Genomic DNA, 21,221 nt, shown 5'->3' with positions numbered 1-21,221 from the left:
GTCAGTCACCACAGCGAGATAGAGCGAGGGGAGGGATGAAGAGTTAGTATGTAGCATGTGCGCAAGTGCTGTGGCACGAGCAGCGAGCTATGCCTCTGGACCGTCGGTCAGTGCCACATGCCACACCGAGCTCCCCTTGTCCACTGCCCACAGGCCCACAGCCCAACAGCCCCGCGCCTACCGATGCATGACTGCGGTATAGTCGATCGACCCCGACCGAGTGATGATGACGGAACGGTTACTATATACAATGTTGATGCCGGACAAAGCCCGGCGCTACTGAATGCCTTTGGTCGCTATGATTATGCAGTCGCCTCACTGCTGTTAGCTCGACTAGGCCTTGCTGTCTGTCAACTTACACCTTGGCGTCAGTCTTGGTGTCAGCCTTGACCTCGGCCTTGGTGTCCGCCTTGGCGTCCGCCTTGACGTCCGTCTTCGAGTTGCGCTGGGCCATCTCGTTGTCGATCTCCTCGAGTGCCTTCATCTCCTGCGCGACCTTTGCAGTAATCTTACGGTCCTGAACCTCCATACCATTGACCTTCTCGACAGCGGAAACTTGCTGGGCCTCGTCTTCGAGAACAACGAAGCCAAAGCCCTTTGAACCGCGGAACGCACGGCGCCCCGGGAGCTTGCGAATACCCTTGATAACGTGCGCCGACTTGACCTTGATCGAGAGATTAGTGAAAATCTCGCTAAGACCATCGTCATCAACAGTGAAGGGAAGGTTGGCCACAAAGACCGTGTTCTGATGTGTCAGCGGAACCGTGTGTTGATCTTGCAAACTTACCTTGCTGAACTCGCCGGTCAGCACAAGACGAGGCTTGCGCTCCTTGGGCTCCTTGTCCGCGGCATCACCGTTCTCGGCCTTGGCCTTGGGCTCCTTGGCCTTCTTGGGCGGCTTGGAAGGCTTGGCCGGGGTGTCGACGGCCTCGGCCTCGTCGTCGACAGCGGTCTCGTCGCCGTCCTCGGGGCGACGACGGCGAGACTGTGAGGGTGTCAACTTTGAAACATACAATGGCAAGACGGAACTTGCCTTTGAGGCCGCGGCCTTCTTCTTCTTCTGAGGCTTGTCGGCTCTGGTGGCCGACTTCTCGCCGTCCACTGCAGGAGTGTCGGCCGCCTCCTTCTCCTCCTTGACCTCCTTGGCCTTGGCCACCTTGGCAGCCTTGGCCTCCTTGCGCTTCTCGAGGAGCGCCGTGCGACGCTCAGCATTCTCCTCCTTGGAGCGCGCAAGCTGGAGGTGAACCTGACGGCCACCGATCTCTGGTGGGGTGTCAGCTTGGACGCACGGGGGGGACTTGGATGAGACGTGCAGAAGCAAAGATAGAGAATGGATTGTTGGTGCGCGATGGAAGATGCTGGATGAATGGATGATGATTGGAGGAGGAAGGTGCGCGAGTGAAGTGGAGTGGAGTGGAGGAGCGAGGCTATACATACCCGTCTCGTTGAGGGCCTCGACGACCTTGGTGGCGTCGGCCTCGTTCTTGTACGTGACGAAGGCGTAACCGGCGGGACGGTTCTTGTAACGGGTAGGAAGAATCACCGAAGTGCTGTGAATGTGAGCACAGTTTCTTCACGAGAGAGGGAAGGCTTACATCTCGCCGCCGACCTTGGCGAGGTGCTCGCGGATCTGCTCCTCAGTGGCCTGGAGAGGGTTAGCGGGAGGGTGTTTGGATCGATGCGCGCCAGAGGTGACGCGACGAGACGCGACGAGACACGGTTGAAAGCGCGCTTCAACAGTGCAGTACGTACCGAGAAAGCAAGGTTACCGATGTAGACCTGTAGGACGCGTCAGTATTGCATGCATACAGCTCGCTTGGGTGATCGATTGGGGAGTGGCCCGACCCCGTGGCTTGGGGGAATGTAGCCCGTGCGGCATCGCACGACCCCGGAGAGCCTGTGCGAAATGCCGGGGACGTGGCCAACGAGCCGGGAATGAGGAGCGAGGAAGGAAGGGAGGGAGACTAGAGACTTACGCGGTGGCCCTCGTAGTCCTCGGTTGAGTCAGTCGCGGTGGCGGCGGCAGGGGCAGCAGCGGCCTGGGCAGTCGCCGAGGTAGTAGCGGGAGCCGGAGCGGCGTTGGGGGCGGCGGCGGCGGGAGAGGCGGCGTTGGCGGCAGACATTGTTTGGTTGCGATGTGGGACGAGGTTGGTAGTCGCGTGCGAAGCGATGTAGGTCGAGCGTGCGTTGTGGATGCTTGATGGGGGGTAGTCGTTGAGCACGCAGCAGCGGCGGGTTGAGAGGGGGGGGGAATGAGGGGGGGGGGGGGAGGGGGGTAAAGAGAAAGGGGGAAGAGATGAAGAGATGTCGAGATGGCTCTTTGAGTTGTCGATGAAGAGGCTAAAGAAGAAGAGGAGCGAGATGAGGACGGACGCTCCCAGTTGATAAATGGCGGCGACGGCGGGGAGGCCACCTGGCCACCTGTGGCCCCTTCTCCCCCATTCCTTGGCCGCGGAGGCAATTCCCATCTTCTGGGCAGCCTCACGTGACGTGGACTGATCGGGGTCTGGGCACCGTTCCTCTGACGTCATCAAAGCAACTTCGTCTCAATGCTCTCCATGCTGCTCTTCACTCCTCCACTCTGCACAAATAACATCCTCCTTGAAAGTTGGCATTTCCCGACAGCCCCTCTCACACGTCGCACACCCATGTCGGAATGGAAACGACCTGACAACCTCGCCGTGACGAGTGAGGGCGCTGCTCCCAAATCAGAGGCGAGACCACACAGAGCACCAAGGGGGCGCAGCTCGCAGCTCGCCTCCTCTTCACTGGGCGAGCATGATGATGATTCTCACCCATCCCCGTGACCCCCTTCTCTACTCACTCTCACTCTCACTCTCACTCTCACGTTCATCAACTCATCTTCTCCTCTTGACAACTGCCAACCATGCCCCCTTATACGATGCGCCAAGTATTGACCTGTGACCACTGCCCAAAGTCCTTCACCAAGGGGGGTTGGCTCACTCGCCATATACGCCAGCAGCGTAAGCCCGCCTGGCCGCATTTTGCCACCCGCTGACACCGCTGACAACAGACCCGGCACAGATTAATCCACCCCGGCCACAACCAACCTTGCGCTCAACTGGACCCAAGAGAAAGCGAGGCAGGCCAAAAAAGCCTGTTCCACTGGTGGTGCACAAAAGGTTGGAAGAATGGTTATGAACGCTGACAACAGCAGTCAAAGGGTGCTCCACGCCTCTCGTCAGTCGAAGAAGAGGAACACACCACCACCCGCTGTAATCAACCTTTGTACACCTTCCCCGCCTCCCACCACAAAGGCGAGGCCCGCAAAGAAAGGGCCGCGGTGGGCCACAATTAACGGGCAGGCGACGCCAGGACCGTCGCGTCATGCTCATGTGTCGTCACCAGAGATCACTTGGTTCAACCAGCGCCCACCTCCGCTCCAGAGTCCGGTACCCGCTGTTAAAGGCGAGTGCAGCAGCAGCAGCCGCCGCCGGCCTTTCATGACTCCCGATTCCCCCAGTGTCGGAGGCGATAGCAGCAGCCGTGAAAGCAGCCTTATCCAGATAGCTTCGAGGGCGTCAACGGCCGATCGTTTGTCCCGGCAACAATCACGGCAGCGTCGGCGCGCCAGCATTCTAAAGGGCACCCATACGCATTTCGAGTCGAGAGATGAGAAGGACGACAACGACGACAGTCTAGAAGATGAGGACGAGGACGAGGACGAGGACGAGGAAAGCGATGAGGAAGGAGACGGGACTAGAATTGACGAGGAGGAGGATCAAACTGAGCCATGGTTCCTCAATCGACCCCCTTCCAGGAACCGCCGGTTCACCAGTCTCACCCAGGAAGAGTCGACAGGTGAAGATGGCGAGAGATCGTACATGGCCGCTAGATCTCTTCCATCGAGGCTCGGCAGCCCCAGATCCGATGAGTCTTTTAGTCGCACAGAGGCGTCTCCTTCGGCATCGAAGCGCAAGCGCGACACATGGTCCACGATTGACTTGAGCTCCGCAACTGGAAACATGCACGGCGCGGCACCTCCTCCATGCAAGAGACGCGTGCTGGACAAGGCCAGTGGAAATAGCCCGAGGCATGCCTATCGCCACGGTCGGAAGCGCCGTCGGCAGGGTGAATACTTGACGCCAAGGACACCGGTTGCGGATCAGAACGGCTTCGGGCGTGACTCTCCCAGCCAGGACTGGGACTACTATAGCCGGCGACAGTCGCCCCTCCCGAGTCACGACGGGTATGAAGGTCCTCGTCCCGCCTCTTCGGACGCCGTCACTGACGATGCAAACGCTCCGGGCTTCAGCCTCGCCCCTCCGATTCCCCCCCGTCTCTCATTGGGATTTGACCCGGCGCTGATCTCCGAGTCGCTGCATAAGTTTCTTAAAGATGCGGAGAGTGCCTCCAAGCAACCCCCCGAACGCTCGCTCAACAACGCGGCCCCAAGCACATCGCAAGCCCAGCGGCCTCTCCCCCCACAGCCCGAGAAGCCGAGCCTCGTCTTCGACCCTCCCAAAACTCAACCTGACGCGCTCCACCACAAGCCTCCTCCGCTACCCAAAAACACGACGCGTCGCATCAGCAAAAGTCGAGCCTTTGAACCACCTGAGCATGCCCAAGCCGCGGGTGTCTCTGCTCCACGCTGCGCCCTGTCGACGAGCATCTCCGCTGCACCGACTCCAGGCGCCCCGGCCGCCTCACACTACGCGGCCGATCCCCCTTCTCCTCGCCTCTCGGTAAAGGAGGAGATGCTGTCGGCATCGACGCAGACGGACTCGACAGCGAACCTTCACCGCCACGCCGCCAGGCCCAGCACTTCCCCCTCAGATGGCAGCTCGCGCAAGCCCTGCGTCCATCACGTCCACAGTCCCTGTTCAGTTTGCACATGCGCCACGTCCAACCTCATTGTTAGTCTCCTGCACTGGGCGCACAGCGCAGAGTGGTTCTCGTGCGAGTGTGAGAAGTAGCTTCCGTTGCGTCGGTCTCGTCCCAGCCGGAGAAGAATGCATATCCTGTGAAGTCTTGGAGATGTAAGTCGTTCAGAGCCGCTGTGAGTTGACCTGCAATGCACATTGACAATAAGTTGAAGCTGACAGTGCTCACCGTTGCTGACCATGTACTACCAGTAGATCGAACGAGCATGCGGATCACGGTCCCTCGCCACGCATTCTCCCATTGTGCCGGGCGGAACTTGGTGCGGGGCGCCGCCCATAGCCGCATGTGGAGGCCGTGCGAGTCGGCCGCGGCGACGTTGTTCTCATTCAACACACGCACAATTTCGCATCATCAACTCCTCTAGGTTTCCGTCATACTCCTCAGGCGCCGACTCGTCTCAAGCCTCTACACTATTACCGTAAGACCCCTCTCTTCCCCTCCCTGACCGCAGATGTCGACCTCCCCACGCGCGCTCGACAAGCTCGCGTCGTGCTACCTCCACGACCCGCGTCTCAGCGCGACCGTCAAGCCGCAGCTCGCGCACCGCCTCAACCTCGCCGCGGCGTGGGGCATCGAACCGGGCTGGACGGTGCTCGACGTCGGCTGCGGCGGGGGCGACAGCACGCTGGCCTTCGCCGAAGCCGTCGGGCCAGACGGGCACGTGACCGGCATCGACCCCGGCAGCCTGGACGCGGGCACGCCGAGCGTCTCCGCGTCGCAGGCGTACATCTTGCGTTCGCGCCTCGGCCCCCGCATCTCCTTCCACCACGCCGACGCGCCGACCTTCCTCGCGTCTTTGGACTCGTCCTCCTCCGCCCCCTCCTCCTCCACTCGCCCCTTTGACGCAGCAACCCTCTGCCATTCACTATGGTACTTTGACTCGCGCACGACGGTGCGCCGCGTCTTCGACGCGCTGTCCGGGCGCGTCCGCCGCGTCCTCCTCGCCGAATACACCGGCGAAGCACGCACGCCCGCACAAGCGCCGCACGCGCTCGCCGCACAAGTCCAAGTCCAGTTCTACCACGCGCAAGCGCGCGGCGAGGGCGAAGGCCCGATCCTGCCGGGCGTGCGGGAGGCGCTGCGCCCGGCTGAGATTGTGCGCGTCGCGCGCGCCGCGGGGTGGCGTGTCGCGCGCGAGGGCACCCTCGCCGTCCCGGAGGGTATGGGCGAGGGCCGGGCCGCGGTCGCGGGCGTCACGGACCCGGGGTTTATGGCGCGCCTCATGGGCTTCGGGGTGCGCGGGACGACGGCGGAGATGCTGGGTATGGTCCAGGAGATACGGGGGATGAAGGAGGCGCTGGGCGGCGACGTCGCGACGATGGACGTGGCGTGGGTCGTGCTTGAGCGGGACGAGGGGACGGGGGAGGAGGAGCGAGGGGAGGAATGCGGCGAGCGGGGGGAGTAGAGAGAGGGAGTAGCATATTGGTTCTCTGATCATGGGTATCACGTTTATGGGTATTACGTTTACATGGGTGGTATGGCTCGGTATGGGACTATGGTCGGAATGACTGCTACTGATGTACTCACCCCTCGTCGCTCGACGGGGCTGACGGGGGCACGCCGGGCACGCCGCGCAACACGAGGAGCTTGCGCACCCACCAGCTGCCGACGAGCAGCCATGCGCGCGTGAGCGTCCAGAGAGCGCGAGTTGCGAGGCCGGCGCGAGGTGCGGCGGGATCGGGGGGTGGTGGCATGGGGGGGCGTAGCGCGTGGGGAGGTTGAGTGGGTGGTGTGGAAGTGGGTGGTGTGGAAGTGGGCGGTCGAGGATGCGAATTGGATGTGGGGAGGGAGAGCTGTCGATCCGTACTTGGAGGCGTTGAGTGTCAGATCCATCGACGGTCGCCACTTTTATGCCACCACAAGTGATGAGAAGCTTCATCTGCACAACCAGGTCTGTGATGGCGTGAACTTGGCGTGTGCTGACCGGTCGGATCCGCAACGCGACAGTATGTTCATGCAATGCTATGCTACGAGTCATCCTCGGGATCGGTGTCGGCGGGCCTCACGGGCTTTTGCTTGTCCGCGTCGGCCTTGGGCTTGGGCTTGGGCTTGTCCTCCTCGGGCTTGACCTTTGCGAACGCGGCGCCGGGCGGCTGCGGCTTGTGTTTCGGGTCGCCGCCGCCGCCGCCCATGCCCATGCCGCCGCGGCGGGGGCCTTGCGGGCCGCGCCCGCGCTGTGGCGTCCCGGCGGCGGCGCGGTTGCGGTGCGGCTCGAGCACCTTGAGCCGCATCCACTTCTGCGTGTCGGTGCCGCGGGCGCGCTCGCCCAGCGCTTGCCGCGCCTCGGTCCACAAGCCGCTCGCGCCGGGCGCGAACGCTTGGTTCGCAATCAGCGTGTGCGCTTCCGTGTTCAGCACGTAGTCGTCGAGCGAGATGAGCTCGGGCTCGCTCTGCAGCAGGTAGTGGTATTTGAAGGTCTCGGCGAAGATGAAGCTCTCCATGTTGTCGCCGAGCTCGGCTTGGCCCTGCGGCTTGGTCACGTCTTTGATGCTGCTGATGCCGGCGTCGGCCATGCCGTTCTCCATCCACGCCCCGAACATCTTCCAGCCCTTCTCCTGCCACTTCCGGTCGCCCGTCAGGCGATACCTACCGTCAGCCGCGGCAGGCGAAAGGAGACTCACATGTAGAACACACTCTCGATCGTCTCGGGCCGGTTGATGTAGTACGGCGTGATCTTCTTCAGGCCCGGCGGCGACCCGTTCAAGTGCTTGTAGTACGAGATGGGGAGGCCGACGCCGCGCCCCGAGTCCTCGACGACGGCCGAGTGGTCGTCGCGCCAGCGCCATGTGCCCCCCGAGTCCTTGTACATCTTTGCGTGGTTGGCATTGTTGTCGTCGATCACCTCGCGCTGCGGCAGGTGGTACCGCCGCCCCGTGCTCGTGATGTTGATGTACAGCTCGGGATCGTCCTCCTTGTAAAAGTGGGCGACTTCAGGCTGCACGCCCATGCTCATGTGCTGTGAGAGCCAGAAACATGTGTTGGTGAACTTCTGGCCCTCCCAGAAGTCGGCTTCGCGGTCGAGCAAGCGCGCGCCCATGCCCAACATGCCGCCGGCGAAGCACGCGAGGTGCTCGACCTCGTGGTTGAGCTGCCCGTTCTCGTACTTGCCGATCGTGAAGAGGTCGCGGTCCGGCATGATCGTAATGTCCGTGAAGAGGAGCTTGCGCGCCGCATCAATCGACTTGGCGTACAGCCGCTTGTACTGCTCGCCGAGCGGGCCGCCGCCGAGCAGCTTGTACGCCTTGATCAGGTACTCGTAGTACGAGTCCTCCATTGCGCCGAACGAGTATGTGCCTGCGACGGGCGTGTCCGTGTCCGGCGAGAAGCGCATGGGGATGAGCGGCGGGAACTTGGAGCGCGGCGCAACGTGCTTGTCGATGAAATCAGTCACGCGCTGCGCGAGGTCGAACCACTGCCGGTCGCCTGTGGCATGGCCCAAGCGGATGAGTTCGAGGGACATGCTCCCGACCTCGGCGATTGACACGGCGAACAACTGCTGCGCGCCCTCGTACCCCGGGTCGATGCGGCTGCCCTGCGGCAAGCCCGAAGCGGTGTTGAAGGCGCGCTTGAGCACCTTCGCGAGGTCGACCGCACGGTCGAGCATGAGCTTGTCGCCGGACAGGTCGTAGGCGCCGAGTAGGCCGCCGAGGTATCGGATGCCCGTCTCAAACACCTGCATGCCGACGGTCTTGTCGCGGGAGATCTTCCAGCGCTCGCCGTCGCTGTCCTTCTCCGACTCGGGCGAGATGTAGCCCTGCGACCAGTCGCGCCCCTTGACCCAGTGGAAGTTGAGCTGGTTGACGAACGGCCGCGCGTGGTTGTACTCCTCCTCGAGGCCCATGATGAGCAGCGTGTCGAGCGTGTCGATGATCGATGCGCCCCAGCTGCGGTCAGCAAAGTCGTCCCTCGAGGCCACTCACCCATTGAACGGGTCCGACACCTGCCGCGTAACCGGCTTGACCTCGTCGTGGCCCCACGCGTAGTCCTTGTACTTCTGCCATGCGTACATGAAGCCGCGCTTGACGGCGTTGCGGCGCGCGATGCGGAGCTCGATCTCCTCTGGTGTCTCATACTCTGTGCCATTCGTAAACCCCTCCCACTGCATCTTCTTCGTGCCCGGCCCAGGCTTGTTCCAGTCCCTCGGGCCTTTCCACTTGAGACTGAACGAGCCCGGGGGGATGCTCTTGCCGACGCTCTCGTCCTCGCTCGGCGGGTCGGACACGATCTCGCGCATGCGGCTGGCGGGGAACGGCTCCGTAACCGGCGGCGCGAGCATGTCCTCGTCAAAGTCGGAGAACAGGCGCTCGGGCGACCGGTAGTCGCCCTCGTCGGGATGCAGCGGCGCATACACCTGCTTGACGTTGGGGAGGAAGCGGTCCCCGTTCTCGTCGAGGACAAAGTAGTCGGGGTGGTCGGCGTCGTGCACCATGTCGACTTCGAGGTTCGGGGGCGGTGCGGGCGCCGGGCGCGCGCCGCCCGGCCGCTTGAGCTTGTCGGGCGCGGGCGCGCCGGGCCGCGTGCCCGGCCGCGTCGGCTTGCTCTTCGAGAGCGCGGGCGGGGGCGCGGCGTCGCCCGGCCCCATCATGTAGAAGACGAGGGCGAGCGCGCCGGCGCCGAGGAGGATGAGGCGGGCACGCCGTGTCATGTGTCGCCGCAGGGTGCGCGCGGCGCCTGCCGACGCCGACAGCCCGCTCCCGGCTTCGGCGTCGAAGCGCGTCGACGCGTGCGTCGGTGACGAAGGCCCGAATCCCATCGCGGCCAGCTTCTCCGAGTCGTAGTTGTCGTAGGACATGGTGGTGAGAGAGACGCCGCGTCGTCAAGGTGTCGTCGAGCCCGGCGATCGACGGGCCTTGAGAGGTCTCGGGGATTTTGGGGCTTGGCAGAGGGTAATGAATTGGTGGCGGCGGGAGACGGGAGGGTGTGGAGGGTATGCTAATGAACAGCGGCGGCGGGAGGAGGGCGCGATGAGGGTGCGCGATGAGATGGAGAGCGATGGAGAGTAGTTGGAACACGGAAAGAGGAGGAAAGAGGAGAAATGCCAACGTGGAGAGCGTCGTCAAGTTCCCTCACGCGCCGACGTGCCACACCTCAACCGAGACCCCCGGATCTCGCTCTCCTCTCTCCGCCTCCTCCGCTCCGCAGCAACCCGCCCGCGCCATCCATTCACATCACATGCAATGCTAATGTCCTATCTATCGTTACGGTCGTATCTGCGGTCATGTCTGAGATTGGCTGCGCTGTGCGGTGCGGTGCGGTGGCCGCCTTGGCCTGGGCTAGCGCGGAATGCATGCTGTGCGCGCAGCAGCTCGGGCAGGCGCCATCTCGGGGTCGTGTTCGCTCCCTACCGCCCTATCTGGCTCGGCGCGCTGCCCGCCACACTCCCCGCGCGTCCGCTCACGTTCTGCCGCCACCGGTCGATGTTGCTGCCTGGATTCGGCATGTCGGGGTGCGGGGGCACCATCCCCATCGGGCTCATCGGGGGCATCATCTGGCCCATGGGCATCATCATGCCGCCCATAAGCATGCCGCCCGCCATGGGGCTGGGCACGCCGTACGGCGAATAAGGCATGCCGTAGTAGCTCTGCGTGAACGGCGGCTGCGGGTGCGCCTGGCTCGGGGTCTGGGCAGCTCTCCCGCCTCCGCCGGCATGCTTCCATCCCAACGGAAGGTCGTCCTCGATCTCCTCCTTGGTCTTGGGCTGGCTGGCGCGCTGCCGCGCCTTGCGCACGAAGAGGGGCACGTCGTCCTCGTCCTCGTCTTCGTCGCCGCTGAGCCCGGCTGACGCGCCGATCGGCGGGCTCTCGGGCGGTGTCGCGCGCGGCGAGTCAAAGTCGAAAGCGGGCAGGGTAGTGGCAGCAGTTGGCGCGCCCGCCGCGCCAGCGCCGGCGGCGCCCTTGCGCAGCTGCGAGAGCGGGACCTCCTCGTCCGAGTCGGCGACTTTGAGCCGGGACAGCGGCACATCCTCTTCCGAGTCAGACTCGTAGCCCGAGTCCCGAGGCGCCAGCACCGTTTGCGGGGCCGGCGCGCGCCGCCGGCTCAGCGGCTCGTCCTCGTCGCTGTCGGCGAACCACGTCTCGACGCCGAGGCGGCTCCCCCGGACACCGCCGTCGCCAGCCAGCACGAGCGTGGGGGGCCGGTCGGAGAACGTGCTCTGTGGCCGCTCGTATACGCGCTCTCTCGTCGGCTCGCGCTCGCTCTCGCTCTCGCCCTCGTCGTCGCTCTCGTCCCCTGTATCCGTGGGGATGATGACGCCGCCAGGGCCGAACGCAATGCTCTTGGGCCGCACGAAATTCGGGTCGTTGTCCGGCACGAAGTCGGGGTTGAGCATGCTCTTGCGCGACGAGCCGCTGCCCACGCCCACGCCGAAGATCGACTTGCGCTGCGCCGCGTGGTACATCTTGCTCTCGCGCGCGGCGAGCTTGGCCTGCTTCGCGTCCGCTTTGGCGCGCTCGCGCGCATCCGCCTCTTCGGTCGCGCGCGCTTGCGCCGCCTGCAGCTCTTTCAACTTTGCCATCTCGCGCTCCCACACCATGTCCGGCCCGAAGACGGAGCGCGCGTTGCGCGCCCGGTTCGCCGTTCCGATGTCGCCCTCTTCGTCGTCCTCGGGGAGGTTGAGCACCGGCACGCCCGGCGCATAGCTCTTCGGCCGCGGCTGCACCGCCATCGACAGGGGGCGGCTGCCGCCGCCCGGCGCATACGACATGGGCCGCACGCCGACCTCGCCTTCCGGCGGCCCTTGGGCCAGCGTCGGCGCCGGCCCAGGAGGGGCGAGGAGCGTCGACTGCGTCGTCGAGCGCGCCATCATCGACGGCCGGTTGTCGCCGTAAAACACGCGCTTCCTATTCGACAGCGCCGTCTTGCGCGCCTCGAGCTGGTCGATCAGACTCGTGCCGTACAGCTTGCCCGGCTGGCGCCGCTCTGCCTCGGCCGCGTGCCGCTCCTCCTCCGTTATGCCGGGGATGACCTCGCCCTCAGCCGCCGTGCCCTGGAAGAACTCGTCGTCGCGGTGCCCGCCGACCATGAGCGAGCTCGCGAACGTCCGCTGCGCGAGCGAGAGCGGCACGCCCTTGCCCTGGTTCAGGATACTGGCGCGCGCGTCCTCTGGCAGCGGCTTTTCGCCGAGCGTAAAGCCCTCGGGGATGTGCACGGTGGCCGTGGGCCGCTCGGTGCCTTCGAGTGCGCTCGGCATGATGAGCGTCTTGGGCCGCAGCAGCTGGTGCCGTGCCATGGGGAACGCCTGGTTGTTGTACTTTGGGGGGCGGAGGGGGCGGCCGTATTCCTCGGCAGAGGGAATGTCATCGAACACGGGCCGCGACGGCGAGCCGATATCCACCTCGCTCCCTGGACCGTAGAACGAGGCGCGTCCGCTGGTCACGCTCGGCGCGCGGTCGCCGAGATAGACGAGCGAGGGGCGGCGCGTGGGCTGCCCGCTATCGCTGCGGCTCTCGATCTGGGAGAGATCGAGGCTGAGCCGGCGCGGGTCGCCAGGCGTGAAGCGCGCCCCGAGCTCGGGGGGTGGGCCAGGCATTTCGAATGCGTTGGCAAGTATATCCTGCTCGTCCATCGCCAAGCCTGTCGAGCGCGGACCCGGGCGTCCAATCCGCGCGCTCTTGGGCGAGTCCGGGAGGCGGACCATGATGGGCGCCGCGGGCCGCCCATAGTCGTCTTCGAGGGAGAGGTGGCCGAGAATCGATCCGCGCCGGTTGTGCGAATCCGCACTGCGTCTAGACTTCGTATCACGCTCCCGCTCACGCACCGCCGCATCCGCTTCAGCGCCATATGCGTCGAGGCTGCGCCGGCCCGGCATATCGTCCATAAACTCCTGTGTGTCGTCCCCGATGCTTTCGAGATGCACAGAGCGCGGGCGGTGGACGGGGTTAGAGACCTGGGAAATGGTGCGGCCGTGTCCTGCGCGCGCGGACGCGCCGTGTGCTTCTGCCACGGACGCTGCGTCACGCGGCGATGCCGGCGCATACGTGGGAGACGCAAAGGCCGGGGACGGGGGAGGATAGTCGGGCGCTCCGGGGATGGGGGTGAAGTAAGAGCCTGGGGACACGGGCTGGGAGCCGGACGGGAGGGCCGGGGAGGCGGGCGAGTCGTGCGCGCGCTCGCGGTCGCGGTCGCGGGCGCGCCGGGCATCGTCGCTCACCATGTGCGCAGGGAGGTCCCAGTCGTCGAGGTCGATGTTGGTGTCGGCCGGAATGTCGGGGGGCATGTCGCCTGAGTGCGCGGAGAAGGAGGAGCGCGCGGCGCTCACGGGCGGCAGGGGGAGGGCGGCGCCTTTGCCTGCACCGACGCCGGCGAAGCCCTGCCCCCGCTGGATCTGGAGCGGGGGCAGAGAGGGCGCGCGGCGCTGCTGCGTAAACTGGCGGAAGATGGCTGAGGTGCGGTGGTCGACATATTCCTTGTATGGGTCGTCGATGTCGTTGTCGTATTCGAGGAGGGCGGCGGCCAGCGCGAGGCGGCTGAAGCTTGGGTGCTCGTCCATGCTGGTGCCGCCTGGGGTGTGAGTTGGCGGGATGCGGCTGAGGAGTCGAGGGGAGAGAGTGAGGTAGAGATGGAGGATGAAGAGAAAGAGAGATGTTGAAGAGAGACCTTGTTGCGTTGGAATATCTCGTGCCTCAATCTCACTGCACGCGTCCCGTCCAGGATGTCACAAGCCCCGAATTGAATCACTCAACGCATCGCTGCATTGCTCAGCCGCTCTCGCTCGCACGCTCATACATGTCCACAGCCAGCATCATGCACCGCCCACATGCCCACATGCCCACGCCCTCGCGCCTCGCACTCGAGTGGTCCCTACATCCTCCATGGCGAGAAAGCAGTCTAGAAATAGTCTACAACAAAGTGAGCTCGTGCTCGTGCTCCTAATGATACCAACCGACGACCAGCGCAGCTGGGCTCGCTAATGCCTGCTAGTAGCCGTCGGTGAAGTCGCGGGTGACGCTGGAGAACTCGTTGAACGGATTCTTTTCGGGTTCGGCCAGCTCCTTGGGCGTGAGCATGCCCGGCGTGCCGGCCGCCGCGGACAGGCTGCCGGCTTGGCCGTGGATGATGTCCGTCTCGTCGAGGAAGTCGATGCTCTTCGAGTCGCGGATCGTGCGGAAGTTGACGGCGTCGATGCCGTTCGACTCGGCGGGGATGATGGGCGGCGTCATGTGCCGCAGCAGGCCCCACGAGATGGACGAGAACCACTTGTGCTGCTTGACTTCTGACGCGCCCGACTGCGAGCCGAGACGCTTGTGCTCGTCCTTGATGAGCAGCTTGCGGATCGCCGACTTGCACAGGCTTGTGACGGGGCGGTCCTCGGGGAAGAGGACCTCGTTCTTCAACACATTAGAGAACGTCGTGTTTCGGTTGGCGCCCTTGAACGGCGTGGTGGCGAACTGTGCGAGTTAGGGATGCAGTCCGATCCAAAGCCGCCATGACAAACTCACAATCATCTCGTACACGAGAATGCCCAAGGTCCACCAGTCGACCGCCGACGTGTGGCCGCAGCCCTTTATCACCTCGGGGGCGATGTATTCTGCATGTCAGTAGCGTCCGAGATCCCGCTCGACGTGAAGCCACCGCCAAACTCACCCTCTGTTCCGACAAACGAATTTGTGCGGAAGTCGGCAATACAGCTACGCGTATCGACAAGAATGACGCCGTTCGCGCCCGTCTGCACAGCCGCAGCGGCACCGCCCGGCTCACCCGAGGGCTTGGACAGATCAAAGTCGGACAGCATAATGTGGCCGCTCTGGTGCAGCAAGATGTTCTCGGGCTTGAGATCGCGGTAGATGTATCCGTTGAGGTGGAGGTACTCGAGGGCGGCAATGACCTCGGCGGCGTAGAACTTTGCATGGTCCTCCTGGAGGCACTTGCCGGGGCGTGTCTGGAGGGCGCGGAAAAACTCGCCGCCCATGCAGTAGTCGAGCACGAAGAATAGGTAGTCGTTTGACTGGAACGAATGGAAGAGAGTAACGATGAAGGGGTGGTTGGACATGGTCAGGATCTCTTGCTCGGCGAGAGCTCTTTTGATTTTGTTGCGCTTGATCATCTCCTTCTTCGACAGCACCTTCATGGCGAATAGCGAGCCCGACTTCTTCTCACGGACGAGATAGACCTTGCCGACGTCACCCTTGCCGAGGAGCTTGATCTTCTCAAACGACGACGCGGAGACTTCGGCAGCGCGCGTCTTGATCGAGTTGGAGCTATATGTCCTGCGGAAGGCAGCACGGGCCGGATCCTCGACCACGGCAGAGTGCTTCTTGATCGCCATCACGCTGGTAGAGTGGGCGCGGGAGCCACGGGTACCGGTGGCAGACAAGTTGCCTGGCTTGAGGAACGACGATGGGGTCGAGCTTCTGGACGGCGTCGTAGGTCTTGACGACATGGAGGGCATCTTGGGCAGGGGCGGGATGGGAGGCGAAACTGTGAGATCGACTGCAGTGTCATTACTCGAGCTGGTTGTGGGCGTCTTTGAGGGCAAGGGGGGCACATCTGGCACGTCGGACGCAGACCCCTTGTGGAAGAGCGCCTTTGCATTCGGGGCAGATACGACACGGCGAATGAAGCGGCTTGCAGCCGACGACTTGTCGTTATTGGTATTCCGCTGCTGGGCATTGTCATCCGGCCGTTGCCCCGAAGGGTCCCGCTTGGTCTTGCGCGGGGTCCGTGGCGAAGTACTGGAGACGCGAGAGTCCTTGACATTGGCGTTGATGGACAGCCCGGCAGGCTTCTTGGAGAGACCCTTGTACTTGTCCGACTTGCTGCCCACGGACGTGTCGGTGCCAAAACCGGCTGTGGCGACGCTGACGCTGCTGTTGGTGGCGGGAGACGAGAAAAAGCGGCCCTTGAGAGAGCTCATGATCTGGGGACGGCCGGAGCTAGCAGCGCCGCCGTTTGAGCTGTGGAGGGACGTGGTGGAAGGAGTAGTGACAAGGGCAGGGGGCAAACCCGGGGAGGAGCCCGGAACGGGGCCTCGTGACCTGGACGACGATGATGATCGCTCCGTGTTGGAAAACGAGAAAGCGTTTGAGGCTGGGCGCTGTTCGCCCGAGGACGTCGGCGCGAGGGGTGGGTGGGGGGCTGGCGAGGCCCACGGTTCGGCTGGATACGCGCTGGGCGGGAATGGCGACGTGCCGGGGCTGCTAGTACTGCCGACGCGGACGTAGCTCGAGTCCGAGTTGACGCCACGCGACGGGAGATGTGTGTCGTCGAGTTGCTCGGTAACGGCCGTGGAGGAGGATGCGGCGTTGGAGAATGCGTGGGCTGCTGGGGTGCTAGCGCCGGGCGCAGCCGTGTGGTGGTCAACTCCTGCCGCCGCTGCAACCGAAGACGAGGTCGACGTCGGGCCAAGATGGGCAAAGGCAGCTTGGATTTCCGACTCGAGGCCAAAGGGCTGCTGAACCTCTAGTTCTGGGATGGAGGGGGGAGTGACGTTGTCGTCTGACATTTGTCTATGCTTTGACTTTTTGCCGCCTTTGAAGACGCTCTTCCACGAGCGGTTTGCGTGCGGGAGGGGGGGTGGGAGAGGAGCTGGCGCGAGTGCTGGTAGTGCTGATGCCTGCTGGGGCTGGGGCTGGGGTTGTGGAGCGTGGTGATGGTGGTGGTGGTGGAAAGTGCCAGTGCCGCTTTGCAAGGGCTGGGCGGCGCCGAGGGTCATGCCGCCGCAGAGCTGTGGCGGTGGAGATGCGATGGACGAGGACATGCGATGGCGGAGGGGGGAGGAGTGGTGGTGGTGGTGGTGGTGGTGGGGGGGGGGGGGGGGGGGGGGGGAGATATATGAGGGAGTGGGAGAAAGAGAGGGAGTGATGGAGTTGGGCGATGAGGGAGAGTTAAAAGATGACTAGTCACCCTGCAGGCGTTCGACTGGATTGTGCGAGTACACGAGCACGACGTGTCCGTTGTCGATGCGACTGAGAGCGTGGGTGTTCACGGTGGTTGCTAGCAAGGAGTGGTGGAGCGGATGGGGTTGGGGGGTTGGGGGGTGGAAGGTAGGGCGCGTCGGAGGGCGTCGGGAGTCGTATGTGAGCGTGAGATTGTGTAGGGGAGGGAGGGAGGGATGAGGAGGGAGAGGAGACGACGACGACGACGACGACGACGACGACGAGGAGAGGAGGATGGATGATGATGGAGAGTGGATGAGTGGTGATCATCCAACATGGCCTTGATTGGGGGCTTTCCCTGTTGCCCTTGGCCCCCACCAACCTCGCTTATTAATCCATTAGGAATTCCTAATACATCAATACAATCTCCATCCTCCTCCTCATCCTCCTCCCTCTTTCGAGCAAACATGCATGCTCGTAACGCTGCAAGCCCTCTCCATCACTCCCTCCTCTCCGTCCTCCGCTTATCTCTCGTGCTCCCATCTTCCGTCGCCATCACAGATCGCAGCTCCATCGCCCAACTTGTGGCACGCATGGCGTGTTCCCACCGTCCCACCGGCGCCTTTGCCGGCACGCCGGGGCTTGACGACGCTTTGTTCAAGGTACGGGGGTGGGATCAGGTGGGCTCTGGGCTGCGTTCGCTCTCCACGTACTCGTCTTGCTCCTCTTACTCCGCCTCTGGACTCTGACTAGCACTCCCGACGCGCCGAACCCTATTCGCATCAGCGCCGGGCCACTCCCAAGGAACCGTTTCAGACGCGCTCAACGCGACACGCACCAGCTGCAAAGTGCGGCCTGGCCTGCTCCCGCCCTCCCGCACCCTCGCGGCGTGCCCGCTGGGTATCTCGAGTCAAGGCGAGGAGACCCATCTTGTTGCGAGCACTTTTTCAGGAGCATGCCGTCATCATCCGCCTGCCGCCTGCCGTTTACCACAGCCACGCCACAATGCTACATGTCTAATGTTGGTATCACACACCGCTCAGTACACTAGTGCTCGCGCGTCCAGTCCTGGAACTTGGGCTCGGAGATGCTCAAGCGCCGCCGCAGGCCGCCTTCGTGGTGCAGCAGCTGTGTTTCATCCGCGCCGCCGATGCTCTCGAAGCGGATCATGACGTTCGGCACCGTCCGCCGCCCCGTGAGGTTGAGGAGGATGTCTTGGATCGTGCTCATGTCGTCTGGAGGCGTTAGTGTTTTACACGAGAGCGCTCTGTAGCAACGCACCACGCCGGTCGAGCTCGATTATAAACGGCTCAGGCTCGATGGGATACTCGGACAGAATGTCCTTTGCGCGCATCGAGAAGGGGCAGAACGACTGCCGTCAGCGTCAGCGCCGCGCGCGGATACACTGTACCTTTGAGAACACGGTCACACGCTGGCTCATGTTGGCCTCCTCAGCCCAGTCGTGCAGGAAGAGGTGCTCGTCCGTGCCCTCGACGTCGGCGAGCAGGCCCTCCCACTCCTTCTGGGACATCTTGTCCATCGTGCCGGCCGACGGGATGCGGTAGTCGTCGGGGAAGACGCCGCCGCGCGCGATCCACCACACGAGCGCGCGCAGCTTGTCGCGCTTCTGCTCGGCGCTCTTGTCTTCCGCGACGCGCGCCGCGTCCTCGTCCGCGACGACTTGGGCGGGCGTGCGCGCCTTTGTGTCCTCGAGGCGCTGGACGAAGAGGTCGTCTGTCGCCATCACGTCTTCCTCTGCGACGGGGGCGGCTTCGCGCTCGAACCCGTCCGCCGAGCCGGGCGTGCCGACGCGGCCGGGCGTGTTGTGCTGTGCCTCGGCGAGCGATGTGTCTGGCGCCGGCGAGGAGAGGAAGGAGGTGGCGAAGAAGCAGAAGAGGGCCAGCGCGAGGAGGAGGGGCCAGCGCCGCTTGACGCGCGCGGGGAGGGAGAGGGGGCGCGCACGCTTAGACGCGGACGGGAGGGGGAGCGCGGGAGCCTTTTCGTTCCAGCTCGCGCTGAGGCCGCGGCGGGGCGACATGGTGCCCGAGCTGCTTCCGATCATGGGGGAGGAAAACCAGTGATTTGGAGGAGTGGAGAGAGTGAGAGGTAGGATCGAGGAGATGAGAATGGAACAAGTGGAAGTGGAAGAGTGGCGTTCGAGTCCGTGTTATTGACGTCTGTGCGCACTCGATGCACTTGCCCAGTCACGACGTGTGGGAAGTTCCAGTCGAGCGATTCGAGTCGAGCGGAGCGGGCGGAGCGGGCGGAAGCGGAGTAGTGTCGGAGTGTCGTACAGACGTAGAGACGGAGAATGGACGATGAAGAGTTGAGAGTTGAGAGTTGGAGACGAGCAAAACAGCCCTGATAACGGCACCGCTCCCGCCGGAACCCATCAGCACGCAGAACGCAGGTCCCAGAACGCAGGTCGCAGCACGTCGCCGTTCACATCGCTGGTCGCCAGTCTGACGTTTCGCACTCTGCACGACATACCCTCATCCGAGCCGTTTATCAATGCCGGTGGCGCGTAATCGGAGCTAAAACGTGAGACTGAATTGCGGCAGCGGCAGATGCCCCTATTGTGGTGGGCCAGAAAGAGGAGGGGAGGGAACGCATAAGGCGAGCGTGGCAGAGCATGGCAGAGCATGGCAGAGCGTAGCATACAAGACGGCGCGTTGCTGCTGAGATACTGATGAGAGCTGGGAGCTGGGAAGAGGACGGGTGCGGGATCGCGAGGCCAACGGCGATACGGCGATGGGCAGATGAAACGGCGTTCGGGGCAGGGTGTCTGAATTGACCCAACGTCGATTGCCTGTCGCCCAGCCTCACACGTCCTGCCGCCGAGAGCTCGAGAGCACGCGCTGGGCCGCAACGCAGAGCCTGTGGCAGAGGGCCGTTTTCCAATCCGCTCCATCCCTCCTGTATTCGGTGACTGCCCTCGAGATCTGGTAATCCTCTAGTGCAGGATATCGACAACTGCGCATTATCCCACGATCAAGAGATGGAGACTCGAGAGTGACTCGAGAGTGACTTGGACGGTGTCACCGATCGTCGTGCAATCGTGCTTTCGTAGACTGAATGAGGACGCGCGAGTTACTTAAGGATCTGAGGCATTCACCATCTCGATCAGTCGCGTCGCGTCTTCGATTCAGCTGAACCAAACACTGGCCCAGTTCTCCGAGACGGCCGAGACCCAGCATCTCGCCGCCCGCACCATCACAGGATATGCACATAAAATATACACTACAACTAGCTACACATACAGCTGCATGCCGCCCAGGCCCTCGAGCGGCGCCCAGACATCGTCCACCATCTCGCTCACGTGCGTGAACCCACACCCTTTGACGGGGCACGCCCACTGGTGCTGCACCTTGCCTGCGCGTGCGCGCGTCGTGCGCCCCGACCGCCGGCGCTTGGCCGGCGGTGCATCCAACACGGGGATGGGAGGCGCGCCCGCGGGCTCCGAGAAGAGCTTGTAGCACCGCTGGTCGAGGACGTGTCCGCAGCGCAGCGCCCACACCCTGTCGTCCGGGGAGCGGTTCGCACTCCCGACGCGCAGCGGCTCGGGGCACGCGCAGCAGGCAAGGTAGACTTGTCCGCGCTGCTTGCGTTTGTCGGGCACAATGCGGCCGCGCTCGTCGAGCTCGACGACTACGGCGCGCTTCTCCTTCTCCTCGACTTCTTTCGCAAGGTCCTCGGGGTCCCAAGTGTGCGTGAAGCCGTCGGCGGAGGCGGCTGGCGTCTCGGCCTTGACGGTCTCGAGGATGGCTTTCGCATCCAGCTGCAGAGCGGGCCCGGCTCCGCCGAGGTAGAAGGCGCCGGTCAGCAGGTTGCGGATGATCGCAGGGTTGCGGCGCATACCCCCAAACAGCCGATCGAGTCCAGGAGGCAAGGGAAGAGCTCCCTCCTCATCGCCGCGAGGACGGCCGCCGTCGCGCTCTGGGTAGCGGACCTCGGGTGGTTGGTTGGGACGGAAGATGTACTGGGCGTTGCCCCGGCGGATGGCGGCTCCGCCAAGGCGATTGTGGGCCTCTGCAGGACCCGCCTCGGGTACCGCGGCGCGGACGTCACGGTCGTGGCGTGCAGGAGGGTTCTCGGCCATCCGCCGCGCTAACTCCGCCTGGCGTCGGGTGCGACGTTCGAATCGCGACGCGCGATCCAAAGACCGATCTAATGCTACTGGAGTTAGAATCAACTGTCCCCCACGTCGGTCGTAGACTCACCGTCCATGTGGTTGCGGAACTCGTTGGGTGACATGACGCGGCGACCTCCCGATGGGCCTGCGGCGGCCTGGGCCGCAGGAGGCTCTTCCTCGTCACTGCTGTCCAGGGCGATCGCATTGTGGACGCTCGAGCCCGGGGCATTGCTGCGGGCCTGGTGCAAGCGGCCGGTTGGAGGGCGCAGGGCGAAGGCGGGCTCTCCAGGCCAACGGAAGGGGACTGGAGGTGCTACGTCCGCTCCTGCTGGCCGTGCCGCCGGACGGCTCCCGAGGTAGACGTTAACGCG

General features: G+C 63.9%; 8 protein-coding genes across 8 annotated transcripts; 2 read left to right on the top strand and 6 right to left on the bottom strand.

Moving 5' to 3' along the window:
- Positions 1 to 355: 355 nt before the first annotated feature.
- COLE_04371 (uncharacterized protein) lies at positions 356 to 2,123 on the bottom strand (the record flags this gene model as incomplete). Its single annotated transcript, XM_018426997.2, has 6 exons — positions 356 to 745; positions 788 to 1,263; positions 1,438 to 1,550; positions 1,596 to 1,645; positions 1,753 to 1,779; positions 1,977 to 2,123. 6 exons carry the CDS (start codon positions 2,121 to 2,123, stop codon positions 356 to 358), a joined length of 1,203 nt encoding a protein of 400 aa, XP_018275586.2.
- A 1,341-nt stretch (positions 2,124 to 3,464) lies between these two features.
- Positions 3,465 to 4,937, top strand: COLE_04370 (uncharacterized protein; the record flags this gene model as incomplete). Its single annotated transcript, XM_018424697.2, has 1 exon — positions 3,465 to 4,937. The coding sequence occupies one exon, from the start codon at positions 3,465 to 3,467 to the stop codon at positions 4,935 to 4,937; it is 1,473 nt and encodes a 490-aa protein (XP_018274841.1).
- Positions 4,938 to 5,356: 419 nt separating this feature from the next.
- COLE_04369 (uncharacterized protein) lies at positions 5,357 to 6,310 on the top strand (the record flags this gene model as incomplete). The annotated part of the gene is made up of 1 exon (XM_018421616.2): positions 5,357 to 6,310. One exon carries the CDS (start codon positions 5,357 to 5,359, stop codon positions 6,308 to 6,310), a length of 954 nt encoding a protein of 317 aa, XP_018274840.1.
- Positions 6,311 to 6,872: 562 nt separating this feature from the next.
- COLE_04368 (uncharacterized protein) lies at positions 6,873 to 9,334 on the bottom strand (the record flags this gene model as incomplete). The annotated part of the gene is made up of 3 exons (XM_018420595.1): positions 6,873 to 7,491; positions 7,527 to 8,789; positions 8,826 to 9,334. The coding sequence occupies 3 exons, from the start codon at positions 9,332 to 9,334 to the stop codon at positions 6,873 to 6,875; spliced, it is 2,391 nt and encodes a 796-aa protein (XP_018274839.1).
- A 912-nt stretch (positions 9,335 to 10,246) lies between these two features.
- Positions 10,247 to 13,393, bottom strand: COLE_04367 (uncharacterized protein; the record flags this gene model as incomplete). The annotated part of the gene is made up of 1 exon (XM_018424696.2): positions 10,247 to 13,393. The coding sequence occupies one exon, from the start codon at positions 13,391 to 13,393 to the stop codon at positions 10,247 to 10,249; it is 3,147 nt and encodes a 1,048-aa protein (XP_018274838.1).
- Positions 13,394 to 13,820: 427 nt separating this feature from the next.
- On the bottom strand, positions 13,821 to 15,169 carry COLE_04366 (uncharacterized protein; the record flags this gene model as incomplete). Its single annotated transcript, XM_018420594.1, has 3 exons — positions 13,821 to 14,291; positions 14,343 to 14,431; positions 14,488 to 15,169. 3 exons carry the CDS (start codon positions 15,167 to 15,169, stop codon positions 13,821 to 13,823), a joined length of 1,242 nt encoding a protein of 413 aa, XP_018274837.1.
- Positions 15,170 to 17,970: 2,801 nt separating this feature from the next.
- COLE_04365 (uncharacterized protein) lies at positions 17,971 to 18,780 on the bottom strand (the record flags this gene model as incomplete). Its single annotated transcript, XM_018424056.2, has 2 exons — positions 17,971 to 18,090; positions 18,130 to 18,780. 2 exons carry the CDS (start codon positions 18,778 to 18,780, stop codon positions 17,971 to 17,973), a joined length of 771 nt encoding a protein of 256 aa, XP_018276589.1.
- Positions 18,781 to 19,968: 1,188 nt separating this feature from the next.
- COLE_04364 (uncharacterized protein) lies at positions 19,969 to 20,817 on the bottom strand (the record flags this gene model as incomplete). Its single annotated transcript, XM_018419675.2, has 1 exon — positions 19,969 to 20,817. One exon carries the CDS (start codon positions 20,815 to 20,817, stop codon positions 19,969 to 19,971), a length of 849 nt encoding a protein of 282 aa, XP_018276588.1.
- Positions 20,818 to 21,221: the final 404 nt, after the last annotated feature.

Source organism: Cutaneotrichosporon oleaginosum, assembly GCF_008065305.1.
Source record: "Cutaneotrichosporon oleaginosum strain ATCC 20508 chromosome Unknown ATCC20508_contig03, whole genome shotgun sequence".
Taxonomy (NCBI): domain Eukaryota; kingdom Fungi; phylum Basidiomycota; class Tremellomycetes; order Trichosporonales; family Trichosporonaceae; genus Cutaneotrichosporon; species Cutaneotrichosporon oleaginosum.
This window is presented reverse-complemented; position numbering and strand designations above follow the sequence as displayed.